This window comes from Metopolophium dirhodum, chromosome 7 (assembly GCF_019925205.1).
Source record: "Metopolophium dirhodum isolate CAU chromosome 7, ASM1992520v1, whole genome shotgun sequence".
Classification (NCBI taxonomy): Eukaryota; Metazoa; Arthropoda; class Insecta; order Hemiptera; family Aphididae; genus Metopolophium; species Metopolophium dirhodum.
In genome coordinates this window covers 17,456,338-17,483,499 of record NC_083566.1, presented here as the reverse complement: position 1 = coordinate 17,483,499, position 27,162 = coordinate 17,456,338, and the positions used below count along the sequence as shown (strand labels likewise).

The 27,162-nt window shown below is 27.3% G+C and overlaps 1 protein-coding gene across 1 annotated transcript; it reads right to left on the bottom strand.

Moving 5' to 3' along the window:
* Nucleotides 1-623: 623 nt before the first annotated feature.
* LOC132949582 (NADPH--cytochrome P450 reductase-like) lies at nucleotides 624-23,772 on the bottom strand. The gene is made up of 13 exons (XM_061020551.1): nucleotides 23,694-23,772; nucleotides 18,868-19,066; nucleotides 15,241-15,436; nucleotides 8,722-8,871; nucleotides 7,617-7,741; nucleotides 6,899-7,087; nucleotides 6,068-6,303; nucleotides 5,871-6,004; nucleotides 4,293-4,658; nucleotides 4,055-4,157; nucleotides 3,387-3,496; nucleotides 3,150-3,271; nucleotides 624-3,080 (listed from the first exon to the last, which is right to left on the bottom strand). The coding sequence occupies exons 1-13, from the start codon at nucleotides 23,755-23,757 to the stop codon at nucleotides 2,936-2,938; spliced, it is 2,139 nt and encodes a 712-aa protein (XP_060876534.1). The 5' UTR covers nucleotides 23,758-23,772; the 3' UTR covers nucleotides 624-2,935.
* Between the last annotated feature and the right edge of the window lie 3,390 nt (nucleotides 23,773-27,162).

Below are 27,162 nucleotides of genomic sequence, written 5' to 3'. Positions count from 1 at the left end.
GTATTATGTTTATATTATTAATTATTCATACATTTTTTTTATAGGTAACTTTTCTATCGACTAGTACAAACTAAACTTGTAAATATAACAAACATCTATAAATTTATAATTGTAATTTGCAGGTTCACAAATTTTATTTATTAATTACCTCAGTTAGCACTTAGCGCTGTGCATATTGTGCAGGAAGGTAAATTGTCATTACATAATATATCCCATTAAGCAAGACTATTGCTAGGTTGCATGAAAAATTAATTAATTTAATGGTTTCATAAAATTAATCTAACCTAGGCAACCTAAATATGGCCATTAATCATGTTTAAAGGATCATTAGCTCATTATTGATTAAATAAATATAATATAGTGATTGTTAATACTTAATGCAACCAGCCACCTGGAATAGGTATTATCATTACCTAATCATAATGTCATAAACAGATAAACATACTACCAGATAATATACGGTGGCTACGTACTCCAATAAATAAATTCTGGAAAAAAATGGCAAAAACATACCAAAGCATTATATTCCTTATTATAGTTAAAATATAAAATATGTATTAGGTAGAACTAATAACATGTTCAGGAAGAAGGTATCGTAAGTATAATCAATATTTATACATATATATTATATATATTAATAATATTTATTTGATAATAGTTCAAAACATTTAACACAATTGATGGTATTCAATGAGTTAGTTGTGTAATTATCACAGACAAGTTTACCTATTTCCTGTTAGTCTGAATAAAGGAAGATTCTTAAATGCTTACTACATTGTTAACGCTCATAAAAATATATCACAAAAAAGTACACCATTTTTTAAAAAATTGAAGAAAGTTTTAAAAATAAATAAATACATAAGAATTTAAATACATTTGTAACAAACCCATCATACCAGCACATTTTATATCAAAAAGTTATACAAACAAAATATATTTCTGTGAATACAAAATTAAAAATGAACCATTAAAATTTTTTTCACCATCACATAATTAAAGTACGTATTTAAAATCAAATCAACTTAAACAAGTTGAGTAATTTATCAATCATCATAGTGCCTACAACATCAATGTAATTATATTAATCCCACTACAAAAAAAATACAAGCAATTAAACATTGGCTTATATTTGTGGTAACTAGCAATTTAGCTGTGGAAGACTTTTGGAAAATGTTTTCATTACAATTACTAGGATAATCTAAAGTTAAGTCGACTAAAAAACCTAATATTTTGTATAGGGACCCAAATGAAAAAATATAATACATTAATACACGCCACGTTAAGTACACAATGAATGTTTTCACTATGAAAATGGTTAAAAATAAATAACCGAACATAATACAGTATTTTATTAAACAATAGGTAGGTATTAAAATAAGTTTCTCTTAAATTATTACAACATTTGTTTGAAAATAGCAATCATTTTATAATATTATGCCAACAAAATACCTAATTGCTTATAAAAATTATAATTATTCAGAAAATGTCTCACTCGTTTTTAGTTTTATCAGAGCATTTGCATACGATAAAAAAAATAAATAGTTTAGTTATAATATGAACAATTTTTAAGTATTTTTAAACAATACATTACAAAATACGGAGTTCAGGAATGTCACTTTCACTAAAGCAAAATACTTTACATTTCTTTTAATAGTATAGAACAAGGGTCAGCAAATGGTGGCCTGCGGACAAATTTATTACAACTCGCAGACAAGAAAATAAATTAAAAACCGATAGTATGATAGTATTATATGTTAGGTTTGCAGATTCGAAATGTGGCCCTTCAAAAATATTAATTGGTGATCACTGACATAGAATATATTCTACATATTACAGTCGACTTTCAATAATTCAAAGTTGATAGAACTCATGAAAAATATTGAATTACCATGATTAAAATTAACACTTTACTAAGCGGTTTTAAATATCAAGAGGGCAAAAACACAATTCGAATTACTGAGTTCTAAAATTTGTACCTATGGTAATAATTTAATAATTATCAGAAATAATAAGCTAAACGTATACACAATTTTAAGGTATTATTATTAGATAAATTATTAATGGTAAGATTATAAGAAAAATATTTTGGTGAATATACTTTCAATTGTTTAGCGTTGAACTTTGAATTGTCAAGTGTTGTAGGTTAGTTTTCCCCAAAATTGTACTACTAATTTTCTACTGTAATTAAATGAATTGTTTTTATTTGAATTACTGCGACATTTTTAAGGGAACAAGCAATTACTTTCAATTACAGAAAGTTTTAAATTATCAAGAGTCAACTGTGTAACTAAAATCTAACACATTTTTAATATTATTTTAATTCACATTATATACCATTATATAATATTGATATATGTCGAACTTGTTTTTATTTCAAATTACTTCAATAAAAATAATAAAAATAATGAATACATTTATAGTTAAAGATACCAAAAATATTGTATTTTGATTTAGTAATATTTTCCTGGATTTTATGAGTAAAAAAGAGAAGTATACTAATATAATATATAATTATAATTATTGGAAACCAAAAATAAATATATATAAGCAATTTACTTTAGTTTTGATTATACTTTTGAATGGTGTTATTGAGCATACTATTTATAAGGAAAAAATACCACTAATTTGTTGATTTAATAAAAATATTTATAATAATATATCTAATAGTTTTAATAGAAGTTATAAAATTTCCAACAGTAAAACATTTCATATATAATTTAAAATTGCTTTATAACGGAAATATTGTAATATTTTTTTTATACATTTTTCACAACAATATAAAATAATTAATAACTAAAACAGATAAGAAGCCAACATCTCTTTCATTTGTGTTGTTATTATTTTTTTTTAAATGTATTATTCTTTAAATGTTTCTTAAAAAAATTGTTCAACATTGTACATTTATAAAAAACAAAGTTTGTAACAGTGTCACAAATCAGCTCCACACATCAGCAGAATATCTTTTCTGTTGTTCCATTTTTTTAACGTAATTGAGTGCTTGACTATTGGTCATTTGACCTTTTTCCATGACAACTTTTTCAATAATATTATGCACATCCTTTGCCATGCTCCTTGCATCACTAAGCATTCGAAAAATTAATATCATATACATTTAAAATTATTTCACATTTTAGAGCAATGATACATACCCACAAACATATAAATGACCACTTTTTTCACCAATTATATTCCACAGTTCATCAGCATTTTGTTCTAACAAATGTGTCACATACTGCTTTTCAGGTTGGTCACGCGAAAATGCCAAATGTAGCTAAATTATTTCAAAAATAGTGAATAGTGAATTTGTTAAATATTATTTTGTCGAATATTATAGTAACAAATATATGTTAATAATGATGCAATATTAAAATACATTTTCAATTTACCTTTGTTAAGGTTCCATTAGCAACATATTCTTGTAATTCATTTTCATAAATGAAGTCTTCATCCTTCTTTCGACATCCAAAGTACAGAACCATTTCTCCTATTTCTCTGCCTATATAAGAAACAAAACATTTAATTAAAAAAAAAAGCGGGTATGTGATGTTGCTCTGCTGTACAGTAGGTTACTTGAATTCAATGATATAATAGCATTGTATAAGAAAAAACGATTCTGAGCGGAAACGGTTTGTCAGTCTGGGTATTTTATATTGTTATTATTTATTATGGTCTGTAAGGTAAATTGATATTATAATATTATAACTTTTTATTCGTTTCTATGATCATAACAAAGCGTTAGAATTAAAAATCTCATATTAAGTGGTTTTTTGTAATTTGTTGGTGGTTTTTCCCGTTGCATTAAATAACTATAAAAAATCGAAAAATGACCTATCTAAAGTACCATCTTGATCCAATTTGCTAAAAGATAAGATACTATATGTTGAAATCGAAACATTCCTTCTGGTAGAAATTTTGTATACAGGATAAAAAAAAAAAAATAAATAAAATAAACACTATAGTAAAACCACTAGCTTCCTCGCTCCACTCAGAATCTAAAATATATCTTTAATGCATACATTTACGGAAAATATAATCAAAATTATAAACTACAAACCTTCTTTACGTGCATAATCTCTTTCTTGTATAAAACCTCGGAATGGTGCTAATCCAGTACCGGGACCAATCATTATAATTGGAGTTTGACTCTTAGGGGGGCAATCTATAAATATAAATTGTATCAAGGCCTAAGTAACCCAACATTTTGAAGAATCATAAGCCAACATTAAGCATATAATGTGATTTTTTTAAAATTTATATTTAATTATTTTCATTTAAACTACATAAAATATTTACCTGAATTGAGATCGTCTAATATAAATAGGTATAGTAGGTTGTGGAAGTTCGTCATTGGTTGGTTTCAGTTGGGCTAATAAGTTAGTAGCAACACCTTTATTGACACGATTAGTAGGAGTAGTGTAGTCTACTAGAACTGCTGTAATATGAATAGATTTTGGGTACACTTTTGGTGACGAGGATATTGAATAATAACGACACTGCAATCGTGGAAGTAGTTCACATAAATGGTCCAAATTAGGTTTGACACTCGGTAAATCTTCCAAAATATGAACAATATTACGGTTATCACGCAAAATCCATTCATGAAATTCTTTTTTGCCCTCTGGGGTTGAGCTTGCCATAAGCTTTAATTTTTCTTGATCCTAAAACCAAACGAACAAAAAAAGTGGGTAAGTGGATGTCGCTCTGCTGTACAGTAGGTTACAAGTGGGTCACTGTAATGAATGATATTAAATTTGAATTCAAAATTATAATATCTTTGTATGGGAAAATTGATTCTGGGCAAAGCGGTTAGTCAGTCTATGATACTACCAAGTATATTTGATGATATTATTGTGAATAATATATAACATATTTACATGGAACCTTGTTTTAAATTTTCAACCCTTAGCTATAAAAGTTGAACATTTTATAAATTTTTAACTACAAAATAATTATTCAATTTTTAATTTGATAAATATTTTGTCAAAATTTGAACTTTAAATGCTTATGAAAAAAAATTGTGCCTATGTATTTTTAATATTTTTCAAGTGCTATTATAACAATATATCAGGAGACTTGCATTAAATTTTCACGTTTTTTACCCAACAAATAAAATTTTATTGATATTTATAGCAAAAAAAACTAAAAAAATTGAAAACTGATAATGTTCGTAAACAGCTCAAAAAGAGTCAAAATATTTTCAAAATGTTATGGTGTATTTGTTCATTTGTTTTTGAATAACAATAAAATAACAAAACCACTACAGGAGAAATTGTGTGAATATCCAATCTTGTAAAAATATATAATATATTATAGCAATAATTTGCTAATTTTCGTGATTTTTCCGTATTTTGTCAATATTTGAACTTTAAATGCCTATAAAAAAAAACTGCGACTAAGGATTTTTGATATTTTTTAAATGACATTGTAATACTATAGTAGGAACCTTGTATTAAATTTTCAAGCATTTATCATGTTTAGAAAATGTGAATATAAACTATTGAAAATTTCATGTATATACGTTAATTTGTTTTCAAGTTGCACCAAAAACCAATATCAATTTTGTCAAAAACCGTTTTGCGTAAAAATTCCCGTTTTCCCTTAATTTTTATGTTGTTTTTTCCCTGCGCTATTGAAAACTATTGGGAATTTTAAATTTTGACCCAATGCACCAACTAGATTCATTTCCCCATCCAACAAGATACTGTTGAAGAAAATCAAAGCAGTTTTACTGCCCCAAACCGTGATGACAGACACACACAAAAAAAAAAAAACACATCATTGTAAAATCGATACATTCATCTTTCCACTCAGAATCTAAAATAATAAAATTTCATAATAAATAAATTAATGGTAATACAACAAAAACAAACCTTTGGATCACTTGCATATTCTATTAATTCTTTCATAATATGTGTGCGTGGATTTGAAGTTATATCCAAATAATAAGTTAAGGCTGTTCGATAAGTACAAGGACAAGGAAATGGATGTTTTTTACTGGATTCCTCTGCAAAAAAAAAATTAAGTAACATCAAATTTATATTAAACATGAAATATTACAAACTATTACCATCAGTGTTCAACAATGAAAATACAATATCTAGATCTGCATTTAACAATTCTCCAATTTTGTCTACTAATTCAGAAGAATTTTTGGGATAGACGGCCACATGATCTCCTGTGTCATACCTCATTTTTGATCCATCAATATCAAACTCAATATGCATACAAGAGCGATCACCTGACTTGTGGAGCTCACGATTAACTGATATTTTGGATAAATATGGGTTCTTAACATCAAATGGGCTGAAAAAATATACATCCAAATCAATAAATTATACACATAAAATCCTCATAAGGAGGATGCCAATCTCCCATGACGTGTTGTATCCGTTATACAAATGTACAACATAGAAAATTTACATTCAGCAGAATCAAATTTGTGTTGTTCGTTTTAATATTATGTGAATCGAGCACTCACAATCGACCGATCATCAAACTTAAAGTAACATAATTTTAGACACCCATAGTCTTTTATTGATATTGTAATTTTAAAGTAAGTTATAACTATGTAAAATATTATAATTTTAAAATTCTCATGACTATATTGTAACATCTAGATTCTAGATAATATTATAGCCCCGGGGAGCTGTAATGCAAATTGTGGTTCTCTCCTCGGTCCTCGATAATACGAAGAAAAAAAAGGTAATATTATAACCTTTTAAGTTTAAATATGATAATAAGTCAATCATTTTAATATAAATTAATGTTAAATACACAAAATGTTATGATACTAAATGTACATTTTCTATGTTGTACAATTATAAAAAGAAGAATACAAATATGGGTTTGGTGTCCTCATATATAAGGTAATAAACTCAACATATTTAATAAAACTTACAATCTTTGGTTTTCATAAGATTTAAGTCGTGATATTTCACCCGAAAATATTCGCTCTGGTAAAACTTCAGAACAGTCTACTAATTTGTATTGTCTAATATTACTTTCTTCACCAGTTTCTTCAATACCATAATGGGAGCAAACACTATCCCATAATTTTTCTTTCCAAGAAACAAAGTCATCTTCAATACTAAAATATAAGTTAATATTAATTTATGTTTATTATTTAAATACTATAACATTAAAATGAAAAGTTAAGTTGAGTTAGAAAGGTTGTAAAAAAAACACATATTAATACAAGAATTTAAATGTTTATGTTAGAGAAAATTGTTCTAGGTTTATCTAAACCTTAGAGGTGAGAACTAAATACTATTTATTTTTTTCATAACACTGCTAGAATTTTGTCATCAACTGGGTGTTTAAATTTTTTTCATAAAGAATATTCTTTTCAATTTAAGAAACATACTCGGCGACCAGTTTTTGTTGGTTGGTGTCATGCAAAGCTTGTCTATCATCCCCATGGTGCACATGGTCACCAAGAATATTTCCTAACCCAAATAGAGTATATTTTTAATCCTAGCATTGATAATAATAATAACATAATATATTATCTATTTAATTATAATAACAAGTCCTTTGATTGAAATGTATATTTTTAAAATAATATTTTATATTAAATTTAAATATGGTTTATGATGAAAAATAATATTAATATTTACTTGGCGTCATCATCTCCTAGACCAATTTCATGAACTCTAGTAGCACCCAATTCTTCCAAACGTTGATCAATGTAAATAGCAATTTCGTTATAGTGCTCATAAGTCTTATTTCCCAATCCAAATACCTGTAAGAAATAGAAGATAATTTAGACAATGAATAATATCTAAAAAAATCTATCTATACTTTGTTCAGCGAGAAAACCTACCGATCAAAATTGGTCCACCCGCGCAGACCATGCCACAGGGGAACCGGTTTCAATAGCAGGGTGACGCGGGGATGCGCAGAATCGGAAGTTTCTCTTGCTGAACAGAGTATATTATATAAATATATGAAACTAATAATAAATAAATAATTATGAATCTATATGCTAGTTGGTTCTTAAATACATTTGTGAGCTCGGTAATAGTAAAAGTTATAACAAAAATGTCATGATAGTTGATTATAAATTCATAATAGGAAAATATGTGTGGAAAAATGAGATAGTTCAACTAAAAAAAAAATAAATATTTAGATGTTATCATAATGAAAAAATTATATTTTATAAGTTGCTGGCTTTTTCCATACGGAAAACATATAACATGCATCAAACTCATGAATCAGTATTTTATAATTTATGTACTTTAATTTACAATTAGGTTTGTATAAATTGTATGTGTTTGAAACCTGATCAGTATATGTTAATAAAAATTATTATTGATTGGATTAAAATATACATTTGTTCACTATTCATGAATGTCAAATATAAATAGGATGAAATAAGCTATAACTTTGTGGTGACCTCCACTAACATCGGTATGAATTAAATTTAATTTAATTAACGCACGTAGACATTTTCTCAGATACCCATTAGTATAGGTAACATACAAGTTAGACAAGTAATAACAATTTTAATAAAAATACTGTTTTCTAAATAATTAAGTCCAAGATTTAGACTAAAGGTCTATTATGGTAAACTTAAAATGGGCAGTTGGGAATAAGAATATCAAGTAGAAATTATAAATATGAATGAATATAATAAAATTCAGTAACAGCAAGGAACAGCAGATTACTATTCTCCCTAACAATAACAATTTGAATTTGAAATTACCTTAATAAGATACTTACTGCATAATTCAATCCTTCTAGGTCGGCATCACCATTTTGAAGCCATTCGTAGAAATCCATTGCATTATCAGTCGGGTCTCCCTCACCATAAGTTGCTATACAAAAAATTGCCAATGACTTTTTTATTTCTTTCATTTCCACCAGGTCTGCCTAAAACCATAAATTAAAACAATTACAAAAATTAAACTAATAATTAATATTCATTATATATTATTAATGTTTATAGTTGGTTTATATTTTTAACTAACTTTTGATAATAATATAGTTTAGATAGATAAGAATTTTGTTAGTGATATAACACAAAAATATTTCAACAAATGATTCAACATAAAATGGTATAAGACATAAAATAAAATAATATTTTTTATTAGTTACAAATTAAAAGTTAGTACTGTATTGTAAATACATAGTGTCATTTGAAAATCAGTTTTTTATTATACGCTAAATCAAATTACTCATACTTTTTCAGAAAAATTCAACGAATTTAATTTTAAGTTATTACAGCGCCATAAACTTTAATAATAAATAAATTTATTTAAACGGTATGGTAAACCAATTAAAATACTTCATCTAATGTCTATATTATTTATTTTAAGTGCCTAATAAAAACACATTTAATACTTATACATTTTGTATATAGTAATACATCCAATAAGGTAATTCATTAATTTTAAAGTTATAGATGAATTTTGAATACGTAATATATTTTCAAGAAATAAAATTCTTGTTGAGGATTAAAAATAAAAATAATTTTTTGACTAAAAATGTAGACATGATATATAGATACGATACATGTTACTAAATACTGAAAGGTGTGTTGCAATAATAAATTTGAAAGAAAAAATTGATTCAAAAAAAAGGGAGGGGGAAAGTAATTCGTCATTGAGTAGGTTTACTGTAATTAATGTGTTAACATAAAAAAAGCTAACAAAACATTTGATGATGATTCCAAGAGTAATATACAATTATTTGTTTTTGTCAAAAAATGCTTTTGAATGAAAATTCCCATTTTTCCTTAATTTTTTTTTTTTGTTCTAACGATTGTTTAAGAGGACATTACACCTGTATGTGTTGTCTCCGTCTTACAAATGTAAAACATAGCAAAAACTATTTTTGGTGGGTAAGAACCACTCAGGCTGTAGTACAAGCTAAGCAACCAATTTTTCACACTATAAAGAGAACATTTACTGTGCAATGTTGTCATTATTTTATCAATATCAGAACTAAAAAAAAAGTTATTCAAGTTTGAATAACTCAAAAATAATGAAATTTTAAACAATAAAAACTTTTTTTGTATTTTTTATTAAAAACAAGTTGCACAGTCAATGTTATTCTCTTTCTAGTGCGAAAATTTGGTTGTGGTTGGATTACAGCCAGAGTAATTCTTACCTGCGAAAAACCTTTTTTTTTTTTACATTTGTAAGAGAACACACATAAAATACTGTCAATTTCAATTTTGACCTCTAAAAAGTATCAACTAGATGCAATTTGCTATCAGAAATCACTCTCAAAGTTGAAGATTGAAGCATATTTTCTACTATTTATCGTGTATACATTTTTCAAAAAATTTGGTTACCAAAATGTTACTAATAATTAAAAGTTGATATTATGTCCGAGAGTAGTTGATGTCAGTCACACTCATGATAATGAAATAAGTTTATGGTAGGTACCTATGATTCTTTATTTTAACACATTGTTTATGCGTATTGGGTTCATATATTTTACATTGTAACATTGACCTTTAAATATCTTAATATATCTATTTTTATACTTACAATTATTAAATAAATAGGTTAAGTAAAAAAATTTTACAAGAATGGGGAAAATTAAAGCTAAAGAATACTAAAAAATTAAAAATTAAGCAATTATAATGAAGCTGAACACCGCGTCGTATATTACTAGCTTATTTTTATACATAAATACAGTGGAACCTCAGTATCTTGAAGTCTTAATTAAAAGCGCGTATAATATGAGAAATTAAGAACCTCTTGTTAAATAATAATATTTTACAGTTCTCGGAGCTAATTCAAGGGTTGACTACATTTACTTTCTACTTTCATTTACCCAAAATTGGGAGCCAATTCAATGACCGCCCTTCAAAGTAGCTACTAGACTCAATTTCCAGCAAATATAATAGGCTACTTGAAACTTTTAAAGCATTTCTTTTGCCCAAAAACTAATGTTTATAGCAAAAAAAAAGAAAACATCTTTGTAAAATCAATACATTCCTTGATACACTCAGAATCTAAAATGTAAATACAATTTGGAAGCACTCTTTAAAATTAGATAATGTTACGACAAACAGTGGAAAAAACATAACATCTGCTTCAGAATAATGATCCAAATGGCTGTCATATAGTATGCGGTCTACCGGTGAATTTACGAGTATAGTATGCGATCTACCGGTGAATTTACGAATATAGTATGCGGTCTACCGAAAATAAATAAATTAAAAACTATATCATAATATTATAGTATAATTAAAATAGTAGTAATACCTAGTAAAAAATTAATTGTTAAAAATTTGTTTGTCAAAAAAATTATTGTCAATGAATATAAATAAATATAATATAATATGTTATACAAAAATTTCCGCCATATCTCTCAAAAATGCATTAAATAAATCCGATTTATTTAATCCTCGCCACCATGTTTCCATGAAATACCTGCAATAATATGTATTATTATTTGGTTGATTCGTCACTTCTAATAATTAAATAAAAATCTTTTGCCAACATTTTGAGTGTATAAACTATAAACTGTGGTGTCGCGCAATAAATGACGTACTGAGCTATTGAGCCCATACTTTTACAAAATGTTGAAGTATTGTTATCTGTGTATAAGGCAATAAAGATAAAGTGTTGACCGAAAAAAAAAGTGTAGAAAAACTTAAGCCTATGTAAAAACTGGCCGGTCGCAGGTAGACCGCATCCTACAGCGGCCGGTAGAACGCGTTTGCCAGTAGACCGCATACTATATGACAGCCGATTCAAATAGTTTGCTTTGGTTCCTGATTTATTTCAAAGAGTACATCTGAATTGGTTTCCAGTTAGTATAAAATAATATACTAAATAATATGGTTGAACCATGTTGATGACATTTTTCTTTTCAATTTTTATACTACCTATGTAACAAAAGATTAAAGAATTGTTTACTTTTAGTAGGTAAAGATGAAATGGTTTGAAAAAATTACAAGATAATGATTTGATTTATAGTTAATTTTTTGTGTAAAATACAATTATCAAATGAAAATTAGAAACAATTACATGAGATTACGTTAGATAACATTATAATATATGAATAGCTTGATATCATGCATTTTCCTTATGATATAATATATATTGATTATGTAACACATTACACATAAAATATTAATATCGTTTAAATGAAATATAATGATTTAAAATGTTTAAGTAATTAATTCCAGTAGAAACTAATTCAAATGAACAATGAACCAAATAGTTACACATTTAAATAATCCAGGAATCAACTTGAACAACAGATAGTTAAATATACAATAATTGTTTCGTAAATTTGGATCTTGATTTTTTGGGCGAGAACCAATTTGAATCTATAACATTTAGTAGTCTTAACACAAGTACACAACTAAATAGAATTATTGAAAATCATAATTATTGACATTTAACCATTATTGCCATAACTCATAACATTTATAGGTTACTTAAAATTATAATTTATAATTCTAACAAGGCTGAAATATTTCAAGATATATTATAAATTATCAAAAATAAAAAAAATTATGGATTTAAACATTTAGATATGAAATGTACGAAACTGAATAGGTATCTGCATAATGTTATAATATAATATTATATGATTATTTATTATTATAAATGAGTTTTAATATAAACTAATTTTAGTATTGTGATATCTACAATACTAGATTATGATTAGGTTACCATACCTAGATTACCATCGAGTGTAAATATTAATTATTGTTAAAATTAATATCAACATATTTTATTAATTATATTGAAATATGTTACAAAACCATTATAATAATTAATAAAATATACATAATACTAAATCGAAATGTAAATATGAATAGGTTAGGTTAGTTATATTTACATTTACTGTTAGGATTTTAAAGTAAATGCTTTTATTTTTTTAAATAATATAATTTTCTTTTTATTAAAATAGAACAACTTAATTTTACTTTTTTTCACATATGAATGTTTTTTTTTTTTTGCTTTTTTCTGTATGAATACTATTATTGATATTTCTTGTTAAATTATATTGTATATTAATATGTATTACAATAATTAATACTGCTTCAAATTTTGAATCCTAGACTAATAAGATTTAGCAGTGGTGCCGAAGTCCATATTAAGGTCGGGCCATACCTTTTATTTACACCATAGCTTTATTATGAGTAAATATACGGTATCTCTACATTAAATAATTAAGATATTGAGGCCATGAAGTTTCAAAATCATTGCCCTAACACATTTTAAAAACTTCGGCACCACCGAGACCTAAATTTATAATTTATTTAATTGTTTAAATTTAACACCCCAAAAAATAAAGATAACAAGAAATGTACCATACAAACTTAAATCTAGTAATATACAAAAAAAGAAAATTCATAGTAAGAAAATACAATAGGTACAATAGGGTTATGCATATTGACCGTTTCTAATGAGTTCAATATAGGCAATTTTCTATTTGTGTTCATGCTTATGTAAATATTTGCGTAGTAAGTGATCATTAGTGGGAGTGACTGTGTATAAAATAAATAGCGAAGCGCACCTGCACGTGCACGTACATGTCAATAACGCAGCACTTTACACATTAATTACAAATGTGAATTTTAGTGAAATACTGAAACTTAGTTTCGTATTTCCAATAATATAGCTTATTGAGCGACATTACAGTATGAACACTTACTATAAAAATTGAAGAGAAGAAGTTTATTTAGGCTTGTATGGGAGTCGATTTTCGATATTTTACTTTTTGAATTTGAATTATTGAGTTAAGTAATTAAAATAACAAAAATTGACTTTAAAAAACAGACATGGATTAACTTATCTTCTACAATATTGATAATAGGCGTATTTACTCTCAAACCGCTCAATAAACCATATTATTGGAAATACAAAAATACATTTCCATAGAATTTTTGAATACTATTCATAACAATATTTTTTAATTTAGCTAGAGTCAAAACAAAAATCTTAATTAGGTATATTATTACAATATTTCAAAAGTCGGTACTCCAGACTATTTGCATTTAAGTTGTTAGAGTACTGAGGAACCAGAAAGGGAGGATTGTTTCTAGAATTAAAAGCTGGTACTCTAAAGTAAATTTTTTGTAAGAACTTTGGGCATATTAACAGTCCAGAAATTAACTTGTAAAGAAAAGCTACAACATTATATAATATTATATTGTACATATTAAAAAAAAAAAATTATAATTTTAAGATGACTTTAATCGTTTTTAATTAGTTATTAAGATCAGAGAATGATCATCGGCCTACTACGAAACTGGAAATTTCCTGTTTGTATTAATATGCATTTTGGGCAATGAGGCAATTTTTTGAATAGGTACATAAATTAGAATAATGAATAACAATACCTATTATACTATACTAGACTCAATAGTGTTGCTTGGAATTCAGGAAACTGGAAAACCATATAACTTATAAAATGTATTAATATATTATTATGTAAGTACTTGGACGGGCATGATAATTTAAAGTACAAACTCAAAAACACTCACAATGTATACTAGTATTTTTTTTTATGAAAATAGATTGTCTGATATATTAGAACATGCATGTTTCTAGGTTTCTAAGGCATCCTACAGTTACAACTATGTACTATTAGTAATGACTTCCTGTAGCCGGTTTTATCAAAAAATATAATAGTTTATGCTTTAGTTAAAAATATGTTTTTATAGATTTTGCATTTCCAAATTATTTACTTAATTTAGTAATTTAAATATATTTTATGCTAATGTAATAATTAAAATATGTTTAATGTTCGACTATATATTTTTCATTACAAAATAATATTGTACACTGTGACATTGGATCACTATAAAGAAAAAAAACCTTGTATTTTATGGGCACAGTAGTTAAATGACCTTCAACTTCTATTTCAATTGAAACTCTCAATTTTATACTTGTTACCAAATCATTTTACAAACTGTCAACATTCAATATCAATTATTGGGCATAAGAAATCATCAAATAAATTTGAATTTCAGCATTATCTAGGGATAAATTATTTGAAACTAAATATTACACATAATCAACTTCAAACACATATCAAATAAAATAATTAATGGCATAATTGTACCAAAAGATTTAATTATGTTGCACAAGTTGAAAAAAAAGTATCAAAAATGTTATATTATAGGTTTTATAGTATAATTTTTAAATGCGCGCATTTCCATACCAAAACATTAACGCATATTAAAATAATACTTATTATTCTGTCATTAATAAACACAAACATATGTTAAACATTTACTCAATTATTTAAACTTATATTTACCATATCACATTCTTCAGGATCGGCTACCATTCCTTTCATTTTATATCTGGCCCCTTCTTTGGCTATTCTTCCAGCAAATTCTTCTGCAGTCCCAGTTTGACTTCCATAAAATACTACTAAACTACGACCGGTTGATTTTAGTTTTTTTATAAAAGAACTATTGGAGGTCTGCTCAATAGAACTCAACGAAGATGGCCTGAACAATTCAAATTCAATTTTTAGTGATTGAATATAATTTAAAATATAATAAATCTATATGATAGCCATATAAATTATACAATAACTGTTTAACCATTTTAACCCGACATTAGTCGCTCAAGTGCTATTTTATTTTCTATAGAGGTATTGCATCAACCTTTGGGGCTTTATTATTTCCCCAAAATAAGTTAACCGAATAAAGTATATAATTGTAGGGGATTGGTTTAACTTGGATCCCTTATAAATTTGGTATGCTGATACTAAGGGTGTATAACATTTAAAAATGTTTAAAGCAACCTTTGGCTATTTTTTAATTTGCAGTTTACCTTCAATTTGTGTACTACTTAACTAAAAATATGAATATAGTATGCGGTTTATTAAGTTTTGTGTTCTATTTTTGTTTATTTATTAACTTTAGATAGAATATGTCATCATAGCATTATTGGTATTATCATTATTTTTAATCAATTTATACATTTTATCTTTGATTTTCCCAGTGCCTATCATCGATAAAATCAATAGGTAACGTATGTCGCTAAATATAAGCGAGTGGTAGTGAGGCGAAGAGAGAGTGTACAACCTGCATAACAACAGTATAGATTGTTTAGTGTCATTGGTGGTACATAGAACTTAATAGTATATCACAAAGATGGGCAACTGGCAACTGTACCATTTTTAATTGGCCCGTGCTACATTTCATAATACTTTATAAAAAAATAAAATGATAGGATTTTTCTGTAATTTATTTTATTATATTAATAAAATTATTAAAATCGATATAATGTTTATTGTAAAATGTAGATACGAATTCTTATTTAATATTGAACTATTGAATGTCATAATATTATATTATTTATAGGGGCATAGTTAATACACTTTTTTTTTTTTGTTATCAATATTTTCTGGCCCACTAGATTTTTGAACTCAAAAAATTGGCCCTCTTGTAACATTGAGTTGCCCATTACTGGTATATTAGATAAACTCAGAAGCAAGAATATATTAGAAGCAAACTTTTTAAAATGCTTGTAAAAGAATTGTAAAGCATTTTTTTGACTGAAGAATCCACAGTTAAATCCTTGCAAGATTATGCCCTGCTACCTTGTTCAACACAATGCCACAAATGTGGTAGTGAAGTGAAACCGTATCAAAGAAATGACCGAGGAAAACTACAAGAAGTTTTCAGCTGTGGAAAAAAGGTTCCTAACTACCCAAATGGTACTTAAAGAAAATTAATTTTGTACATACGCCAACACAAATAGCGGAAAAACTAGTGGACTAAGTCTCAGTGAAATCATTGAGATTGAGTACTTTTAGGTTACTGAAAATCAACTTGTTCAAATAGTAAAATTAATAGAAAGATCTAAAAATACTGCTTTTCACTGAATTCATCTCTGTAGAAATATCTCTGAACGTCCTTTTTAACAAAACAAAACATTTTGGAGATCCTGGTAAGGTATTTCAAATTGACAAAATATGTTTGTTGCCTGGTGAACGGAAAATAATAAGGGGAGCTTTTGACTTGCCGTTTTAAAAACTGCATTTAAATTTAGACAAGATGATGAAGAAGACACTAATCAGTAATAACAATTATGGTTGAAGAATTGGTGGACCAAGAGAAGTTGGATTATGTTATGTTTTAGAAAATGGTTAGACGGATGTAAGATTTTTTACTGTGAGTAAGGCTTAATTTTGGGGAGGGCAGAAGTACAAAAAATGGCTAAACACAGTGTAAAACATAGGGAAACTATGTCAACTGGGGGGGGGGGGGGGAATGCTCCTTTTGTACCCCTTCACTATTAAAGCATTTTGTGGGTCCGGAAACCAGTGCTAATACACAATGAATAGTAAGTCTTTGGAGGTCTTTCAGATTTTATTCTTAAGAATTCATTATTATTATTCTTTTTCTTATCTTGCATACCAATTATATTATAATATTATTGTACTAGTTGGCCCATGTGTTACAATTACAGAGGTGTGATAAATGGTATAATATGTTCTTGAAGTATGTAAAAAAATTAATTTTTTTATGTATGTTCCAAAAACCATAGAGGAGCACGTTAAGCTATTACGTTTTAATATTGAATATCTGAAAATGTATTTGAAGAAGGGATTATTTTCTACATCCTATAGTCGAAAAAATGTGTTTGTTAAGTGCATTTCTATTAGTCACAGTTGCCCATGATGTTGGTGAGCTGCGTATCCATTATTATTATTATTAGAGACGTTGGCCAATGGTAAATTTTTGTTTCAATTTAAACATAGTTTTTAACGAAGTAGGGCATTTAACGAAAAGTGATTGAACGATGTCAGAAGCAGAAGCAATAACGCACCGTAAGGTGTGCGGTTTATTGAATATGGTACAGTATTCGTTGAGAAAAATGGATGTTGACATTAGAAATAATATATATGATTATAATCTTAAATTACAAAATTTCAATTTATAGTTTGAGTAATTGTTTTGAGAGATTTGTTAGGAGTTATAGACATACTCAGTACAATACTACAATTCAAAACAGCTACATTAGGGAAGATTGAAATTATTATTAATAGTGTCAGTCAATGAGTCATATCAAAATATGAGAACAGATAAGGTATTTTCAGAAATATGGTTAAAAATCGTAAAATGTTGAGAAAAAATTACATATTATTGGACGTTTCCCATCCAGCTAAGTGAACTTCTATGTTCATACTAAGACTATGATATTCAAAGAAAACTATTTACAAACACAATTTTTACAGTGTCAAAACAAGATCAAATAATTTAATAAATTTCCATTTGGAGACCACTACCAGACCTAGCTAATGACATTGTTTTAGACAAAATATTTAACACACTTGCAACGTTGCAACTATTGATAGGAAATTATGTTTAACACATTTTAAATTTTAATAAAATAAAAAAATAAAATATGTTAAATTTTTTTTCAAATTAAGGTATTGTGAATAATAGTATAATCTAAATATTGGTAATATGTCATGTCAGGGGGTATGGAGGGAAAATCTCCCTAAGACTATGTGAGCGATACATAATTATTATAGCACCCCCCAATATTTGAACTTTAGTTACGCCACTGGGTAGACCACGTTCATTGATAGACTGCATATTATGAGATAGTCCAACCTTCATTTAATTAAATTTTTCATACACATAGGGTTGCTATGCGGTTTGTATTTCTTTAGTATGTTTATACTTTTGCATTTGCAATATAACATTATAAATTATTATGTTACAATATTGTTATCAGTTATTACATTATTAATTTATATTAAATTTTAAAACTACCTGAAAGACTAAAAAAATAATACAATAGAGTAGGTACTCAGACGACAAAAATGATATTTAAATATAAATAATTTATGATAAAGCTAATATAACAATGTCATAGAAAGCAATTTATGTATATGTTGAAAAATAAAGATAATACTTACTGAATAGTATAGGGTTTTTTTTCTGAAGAACTTGACTGTTTATCTCTTTTTATGTACCAAAAATATGCAACTGTTACAATAACCACTAAAAGACCAATATCTAAAGTACTAATCAATGGCTCTTCTGAAACAACAGTTGAAGCAATTTTCTCTTCTTTAGAATTCTCCATTTTAATTTTTAATTTCAAAAACTTGGTAACTGAAACATGTATTAAACAAAATATTATATTTAGTTAGGTAACAAGTGGTATTTAATTTGTATGGGGAATTTTTAGCTTTTAGGTAGGTATATATTAATATATATTCTAATTCTATATAATATATAGTTAGACTACTAATTATTATAATTCATTTTTAATTGGTAACGACTACAGAATATTAATTGAAAAGACCTTTAACTTAACCTTGTGAATTTAAATAATCAGTATTCACTAACCAGGAACATGAAGAGTTTGAGGAGGGGTTTCAACCCCTCCACCAATGAAATGTTATATGAAAACATTTATAACTTATAATTTAAAAATTATAACTATTTTTGTAACTATGTTAGGTACAGTTTTAATAAAAAACTAGTAACCTACATTTGTTAATGGTTATGCTTATGATTTACAATGCCCCTCCCACCATTAAATGTTTTTTTTTTATTATAAATTACTATCACTAATATTTAAGTAAGTTTTATGATAACTACCTATATACAGATTTGTATTTACATTTGTATCATGGTCAATTAAAATTTAAAAGACAATAATAAATCAGTGAGTAAGTCACTTCTAAATTTGTACACAACATTGAAATTACAGCTTCACTTCAAAAATTAATTATGAAGGTGGCAAAATAACTAGGTACTTTAAATACTTATTTTGCTACTTACTATTTTTTTACTATATTTAATATTTTGTTTATAATCATTAGGACATATTAGACATTCATTGTTTTAATACAAGAGCAAATTTCTTGCTTATTGCCTATTGGTGTTATAATAGATGAGTGGATTAAAGCCACTTAACTCTACTTATATAAATTGTAAATATGTATACAGTAGAAGGTGCTTATTACTTATTAGGAACATTTTTGGACTAAGTTGAAATGTGGCAAACAACCTATTGATTCTAATGGGCGATTGGTTTCTTCTTATAGTAGGCCGACCCGTCCTTAGACATTTTGTTTCAATAGCGCTATTATATCAATTATCTATGTTCCTATTAAGAGGCTTATACTCTATATTTATAATAAAGTAATACCTATTTACCTATTTGATATCTGTAAAATAAAATATTATTAAAAATATTCTGCAAAGTTGATGGATAATTATAAATAATAAACTGATTGCAGTATTATAGAACGATTAAACACATTTGATATTATATAATAATATCCAACATTCACAAACACCGTATGACCAAACATGAGCATTAAGTTCATTAAATCATGTTGAGTCAAACAAATGCAGTCACTGAATGCAGTAAGCACAACGAAACAAGAAAAACAATATCCTTCAACAAATCAAACTAGCACTACCACCAGTCCAGCAGTCCAAAAATTAATATTTTGAGGTACTTTTAACATACAAATATAACTGATCTTATTTTAAAAATAACTATACAATTGATATACCTATGTCAGTAATTTTAACTATAGGTAAAGTGAGTCATAAAATGTAATATTGGTGTTTAAAGTGAATCAATCACTTTTTTTTTGTGCTTTATTGTAGCGCCATAAAAAAGTTAATAATATAAACCAAATTCATTTACTGTCGCTGGCAATCATGTGACGCGGTAGTAAATAGTAATGATCAACTATGGGCGCTGGTGGTCACAAACGTATACAATTTGAGAATTACAGCTGATGACTACCGGCTGTCACATAGTAGAAGAAATTATACAACAGATTTTTAAGTAAGTATAATCTGAATTTAAATTTAAAGCTACAGCATTGATGTATGAACTTTATCATATTTGTAATCCCTATTTTAACATTATATCAATATAATATTTAAAATAATAATAATATAACATAAAGACACTAGTAAATGTGTATTGTAGCCTGTATATTGTATAAAAAATTTATTTCGAGGACATTTTAAAAAATGAAAATATTATGTTACCTACATATTATTCTCATAATATTACCAACCATATCCTCAAAATAATATTAGGTAGTTATCAAAGTAATTAATTAATTCATTTTTTTAATTTGATTCAATATAGGTTATCTAAGCAAGATAATTAATTTAAAGATTTTTATCAAGAAATTATTTATATACCTATTGTATATTAGTAACATTGCTATTTTATCACCCTCCTTAATTAATAAATTTGTTTCAAGTAAATATAAATATGGTTTGTACAAACGCTAGGTATACATTGAAACAGAGTTAAAAATAAAAAATGTATAGGTATTTACATGTATTTGCTAACTAAAATTATAATCATTAACATTAATTTAATAGGTTTTGTATAGTATTTCAGGTACACATTATAGTACGAGTTATAGTATTATAGCTACATTTCTATTGTAACGGATGATAACAAATTTATCAAATATTTTGACTGAATAATTATTTAAATTCCCATCTATTTTGTTTTAATTATTATACTAATAGAATTAATAACTTAATAGATTAGGGAAACAGAGACTTTCATGACTTTATGATTGGTTTCAATTTTAAATAGGCAATGAATAATAATAATTTATATATTAAGCATAATCAGAAACCAAAGACTTCAATGGGCTGAACATGCTTTGCGAAGTCGGAAATCGGAATCAACTTATAACTTATAAGGATGGTTATGGACGAGAACCCAGTTAATAAAAGACCACCGGGGAGACCCAGATTGAGGTGGGAAGATGTCATAAGAAAAAACGTGGAGGACTGGATTGGAAAGCACGAGCGGCTGATAGGGAAGGCTGGAGAAATGGATGTGTGACAGAATGGTCTTGGTGGCCGACAAACCCAAGAAGAAGAAGATGGGATATTGGGTTTATAGAAGATAAGTTATTTATAGACCGATAAGATGCATTTATATTTAAATACTTATGATCCTGCATATTTAATTTACTCTTTTAAGTAAAGGATTAAAAAAGGGATTGATTTTGAACCATTTAAGTAAATCATACTTACATAACAAAATTAAATATATATATTTAGACAAATTAAAGTTTTATTTTAGTGATGGCATCTTAAGAAAAAAATAAAACAATTCAATATAATGCAAAAATAGTCTTAATGGTTTAAATAATATTAGTTTTAAATTTTAGATCTCGACTATAACAAAGTAAGTATTTTATCAATATTATATCATAACCTACTAGAATACTTTTTGACTTCAATTAGCTTATGTTTGTCTTAACAGGCAGTGACACACTGACACCATTGATGACCAATCCCTATAATCTATATCCGCAATAGGTACTTGGATTTAGGTGGTGGGTTACTGAGTCCTCAGCCTCTAGTTCCTACCTAATCAAAAGCAAAATTTCAATAGTAAAAACTGCTGATGCTGATGTCCTCTATTGTCAGTTTTGTGATCATCGACACAATGAGCAAATCACCCCCATACTCACACCATTCCATTCAATATGTATTTAATAACGACTATGCATATTAATTTATTAATATAAAATAAGAAAATATTCTTGTAGTTCTTATCTGGTTAGTTCAACTACAATTTGCATAAATAATGAAGATTCTAATTTCAAAACTGAGAGTGCTAAGCACACCCAAGATTCCTTCCAAATTACACCTATATACTTGATACATTTTAATTATTAGCCCAAATTCTATTATTATTAGGAACAATTTATTATTTATTGTAGTATACAATATAATTAGATTTAAATAGACAGGTGTTGTAAATTAAATAAGTACCTATACAATTGTTTTTTTTTGTTGTTTATCAATTGTTCATAAGGTAGTGGGGTATTGTATACATTTTGAATGTTATTCATTAATATTACTTTAAATTGATTTCAGTGATATTGATAATAGTTGCCTATATTTCACATATAAATATAAATACATATTTTATTAAAATTATTAAAAGCACCTATATGTACCTACAAATAATTAATAAATAGTATTTTAACACAATTTCAACAAAGTTAATAGTTTGGTATTTGTAATAATGTATTAGTAACCTACTTATCTATATTATAATAGGTAATTGTCTAAAGGTAACAAATGTATGAACTAAGTGGTGACTGCCAAGTAAGTACCTTTCTAACATAGAATTTGGTTTTGTTAAGAAATTCAATTTTCAATATTAGAAGATAAGATTATTATTCAGACATAGATTGGTAAGATACATATAAAATATAGTAGATTGTATTCACAATATTAACTATAAGCAGTACCTATATTAAGGTACCTAGTACATTTTTAGATACCTACCTATTTTTAAATTTTTAATATCAACTGAATTGTCAATAAATTTGATATAATTTAAAATAAACAACGACACTTCGGTTGAAAGCATATTATTATGAGATTACATAAGTACTAACTTATTTACTTATGTTTTGATAGTCTTTAAAACGTATACATTCAAAACCATGTAACTGGTTAGTGGTTTTGTATTACATTAGTTCCAACAATAATATTGAGAAAATTACGGATTTAAGCATTACCTAATCAATGATTAAATATAATATTATGCTGGTTATCTTCAATTTGACATTGGAAAAAAATGAAATCACATTAACACGATTTTTTCATTCAACACAAATGTGTTACGTGTCTGCTCGGGGATAATAGTATTAATATTTCGTGGACACACATTACCAAATAGGTAAGTGTCATCACGTCATAACTATATCAATTTTACCTGTAGAATGGACGCAGGTACAACTTACAGAGCGAGTAATAAGAGTCTGATTTGCAATGTACATTATGTTTAGCGGTTTTAATTTTTTATTAAGGATACCTAATAATACGTCTGCGTGTAGGTAAATCCGAAAACGACAGAAACCAACACAACAAACGTCAAAAGTAATGACTAATGAATAATGATTAAAATTAATCATGATAATATGCAAATGCCAGAATGCGACGGGTCGATTTGGCCAATACAGGATTACGTAGAATAATCATAATAATAATAATATGATACTAAGATTATCATGATAGTCGATAGGCAAACCCTGGGGCATGGACAAGGTTAATATAAATAGAAAAAATATATTAAGTACTTACATTAACCTTGGGGCATGGGTAGATACCACATACTTCTATACTACACCATATAGACATAATATATTGAAGTACCTACTATAATATAGAAATCTGTGGTAGGTACTTACACTATTATTGACGACCAAACGGCTGCTACTTTTCATAAATCCAAAGAGATAACAGCACGGGTGTAAAATATGATATCGCCGTCGGTATGTTGTAATACAATTATATTTTATGGTCAACACACCATAATAATAACAACAATTATTGTATATAAAAATAATAATACAACGATATTATACTAACGATACGACAATAATAATGATAATGTTATTTCGTACTCAGAACCGGATACGCGTGCGCGACGAACGCCGAAACGAAACTAGCGAAGTAGCGACTACAAGTAGAATAATATACTACTACTACTACTACTACTACTACTACTACTTCTACTACTACTAGTCCTACTACGATTACACTACGGTGACGTCACAGCAGAGGAGGCTCGCGGACGTCGTAGATTCGTAGCCGATCGTGTCGCGATAACGAAGACAATATTTGATTTGATTATCGAACAACGAAAAAATTCGAATTTCTCTTTTACCGAAAAATGTTTCTATATAGTTCTCGTTCTCGCGCACCCGCGCCGCGTAGGTATAATATTATAATATATTTTATAATGTATAATAATAATAATTACTATCGATAATAGTGATAATACTACCGCTGCTACGCTCCCGAAACCGATTTAGTACTAAATTCCACGATTCACGAATGTCATCACCGACTCTAACTGCGACTGCCGACGAGCGGTTTGCATTGAAATCGGCACATCCGCACATGCGCGCGCACTGTGCGTGCGTCTTTAATATATAATATTATACGCTTACACGGCCGAACCGATTACCTTACACCGAATATTTCACTATTAATATTGTCATTTATTATTTTTCAATGAGTTTACGAGTGTAGTGTAATTAATACAATTTACGCACAGTGTACATAATATGTTGGTTATGGATTATGCGATTTTAGTGTATAATGTATATTATTAATATTATTTATATTTTATAATAATGTGTATGAATAAAACGAATAGATTCTATATCGTGTGATTTGCGAGGAAGTGTTTTGATTTGAAGGTCATCGTGAAGTAATTTGTTCGTTACGTACCAGGGAGCTTTGGCAATGATACGGAGACAAATTGATTGAAAAGCTTGAATCGTTTGAGTATTGGATTTTTTGGCTGGGCCCCAGAGTATGGTGCCATATGTCCAGATGGGACGTAGGAGACATTTGTATATTAGAATTTTGTTTTGAATGTTGATGTTGGATCTTAGTAAGGGCCTTAGTTGGTGAAGTCTGCTGTTAAACTTTTTTCGTTTGTCCATGAGATGAGGACCCCAAGTAAGTCTTCTATCTAGTGTAAGACCGAGATATTTAACTTGGGTGCAATGTGAAATAGTATGAAAATTAGTTACATTTTATTTTTATTTTGTCATCCAGTCTAATAATTTCAGACGTTTATTTGAGGTATTTTAAAATGTTTGTAACTTCTCTGGCATTAAAAAATGCTCTGATCATAAACTCCGATGCCCGATGTATGGTTTTGGAAGCAAATTGGATATAGCAGGTACTTTTAGGAGGTCGAAATTGAAAATGCTCAGTGTTTTTTAAAATAATTGGAGAAAAAAAATGAAAATGTATTAAAATTGTTTGGTAACTAGCATCCGTCCTCACTTGATTGTATTTGATTAACTAAAATTTTTTTTCTATAAATATCAATAAAAATTATTTATCCGGTCAAAAAGCTTAAAAATGTAATACGTAAGTTTTTATTATAGCTAAAATATTAACAATACATAGGCATCATGGTTATTTTTATAAGCATTTAAAGTTCAAATTTCGTCAAAACCACAGTTAATTTGTAGTTCAAAACTTATAAAATATTAAATGTGTATAGGGTTGCCATACGTCCCGGAAAACCGGGACTGTCACCGGTTTTTGACTTTGTGTCCCGGTGTCCCGAAAACATTTTTCGGGACGTCTATATGTCCCGGTTTTAGGAAAAAATTAAAATTGTTTAATTTCTACAATTTTATTTTTAAAAATAATAATTGAAATCGAGAGTCAACATGTTAATGTTAAAGATAACGAATAATTGATAAATCCATAGGCTAAATATAAAATAATAATACCGTAATATTCGAGAACAACAAACAAGTCATGTGCGCTGTGCACTATGCTGCAGTTTACATGTTTTATTTTTATATTTTATCGTCTTATCGATAATCGATATAGCCATACGGGTGATACAGAGACAGACTAATGACTTTTACATCAGTAGAACGTAGGTCGTAGTCACTAGTCACTCGTAGACCGTAGCCTAGATTGTTCGTATTTATTATTTTATTCGTTATTATGGCACCAAAAAGAAAATGTCACTTTCGTGATGAGTTTTCCGTTACTTGGAGTTTTATAAAAAAAGGTAGAAATGAATTTGAAGCATATTGCACTTTTTGCAAAAGCTATCTTCAAGTTGACCACGGTGGAAAATCTGACATAGTCGATCATATTAAATGTAACAAACATAAAAAAAATTCTCAAAGTGTAAATATTAATGAAAAAGTGACCAAGTTTTTTGTAACTCCTGATACAAAAGAAGAAAAATTGGTAGCTGCTGCAGAGTTGGTTAATGTTTATAAGGTAATTTTTCACCATAATTCATTTAATTCACTGGACTGTACTACACCACTTTATTCAAAATTATTTCCCGACTCAAAAATTGCTTGTAAAATGTCAACCGCACGAACTAAAGGCACTGCAATAGTAAAATACATTTTAGCTCCACATACAGTTGATATATTTAAATCAGATTTAGAAAATACAATTTTCTTTAGTTTGGCGACGGACGCTAGTAATCATAAATCAGAAAAAATATTTCCAATTATAATTCAATATTTTACAAAGTCAGATGGTACAAAAAGTCAATTAATAAAAATGAGTTCTCTTAAAAACGAAACTTCAGAAACAATTTCGCAATATTGTATTGATACATTAAATAATTTGAAAATACCTTTAAAAAAATGCATTGCATTTTGTGCAGATAATGCAAACAC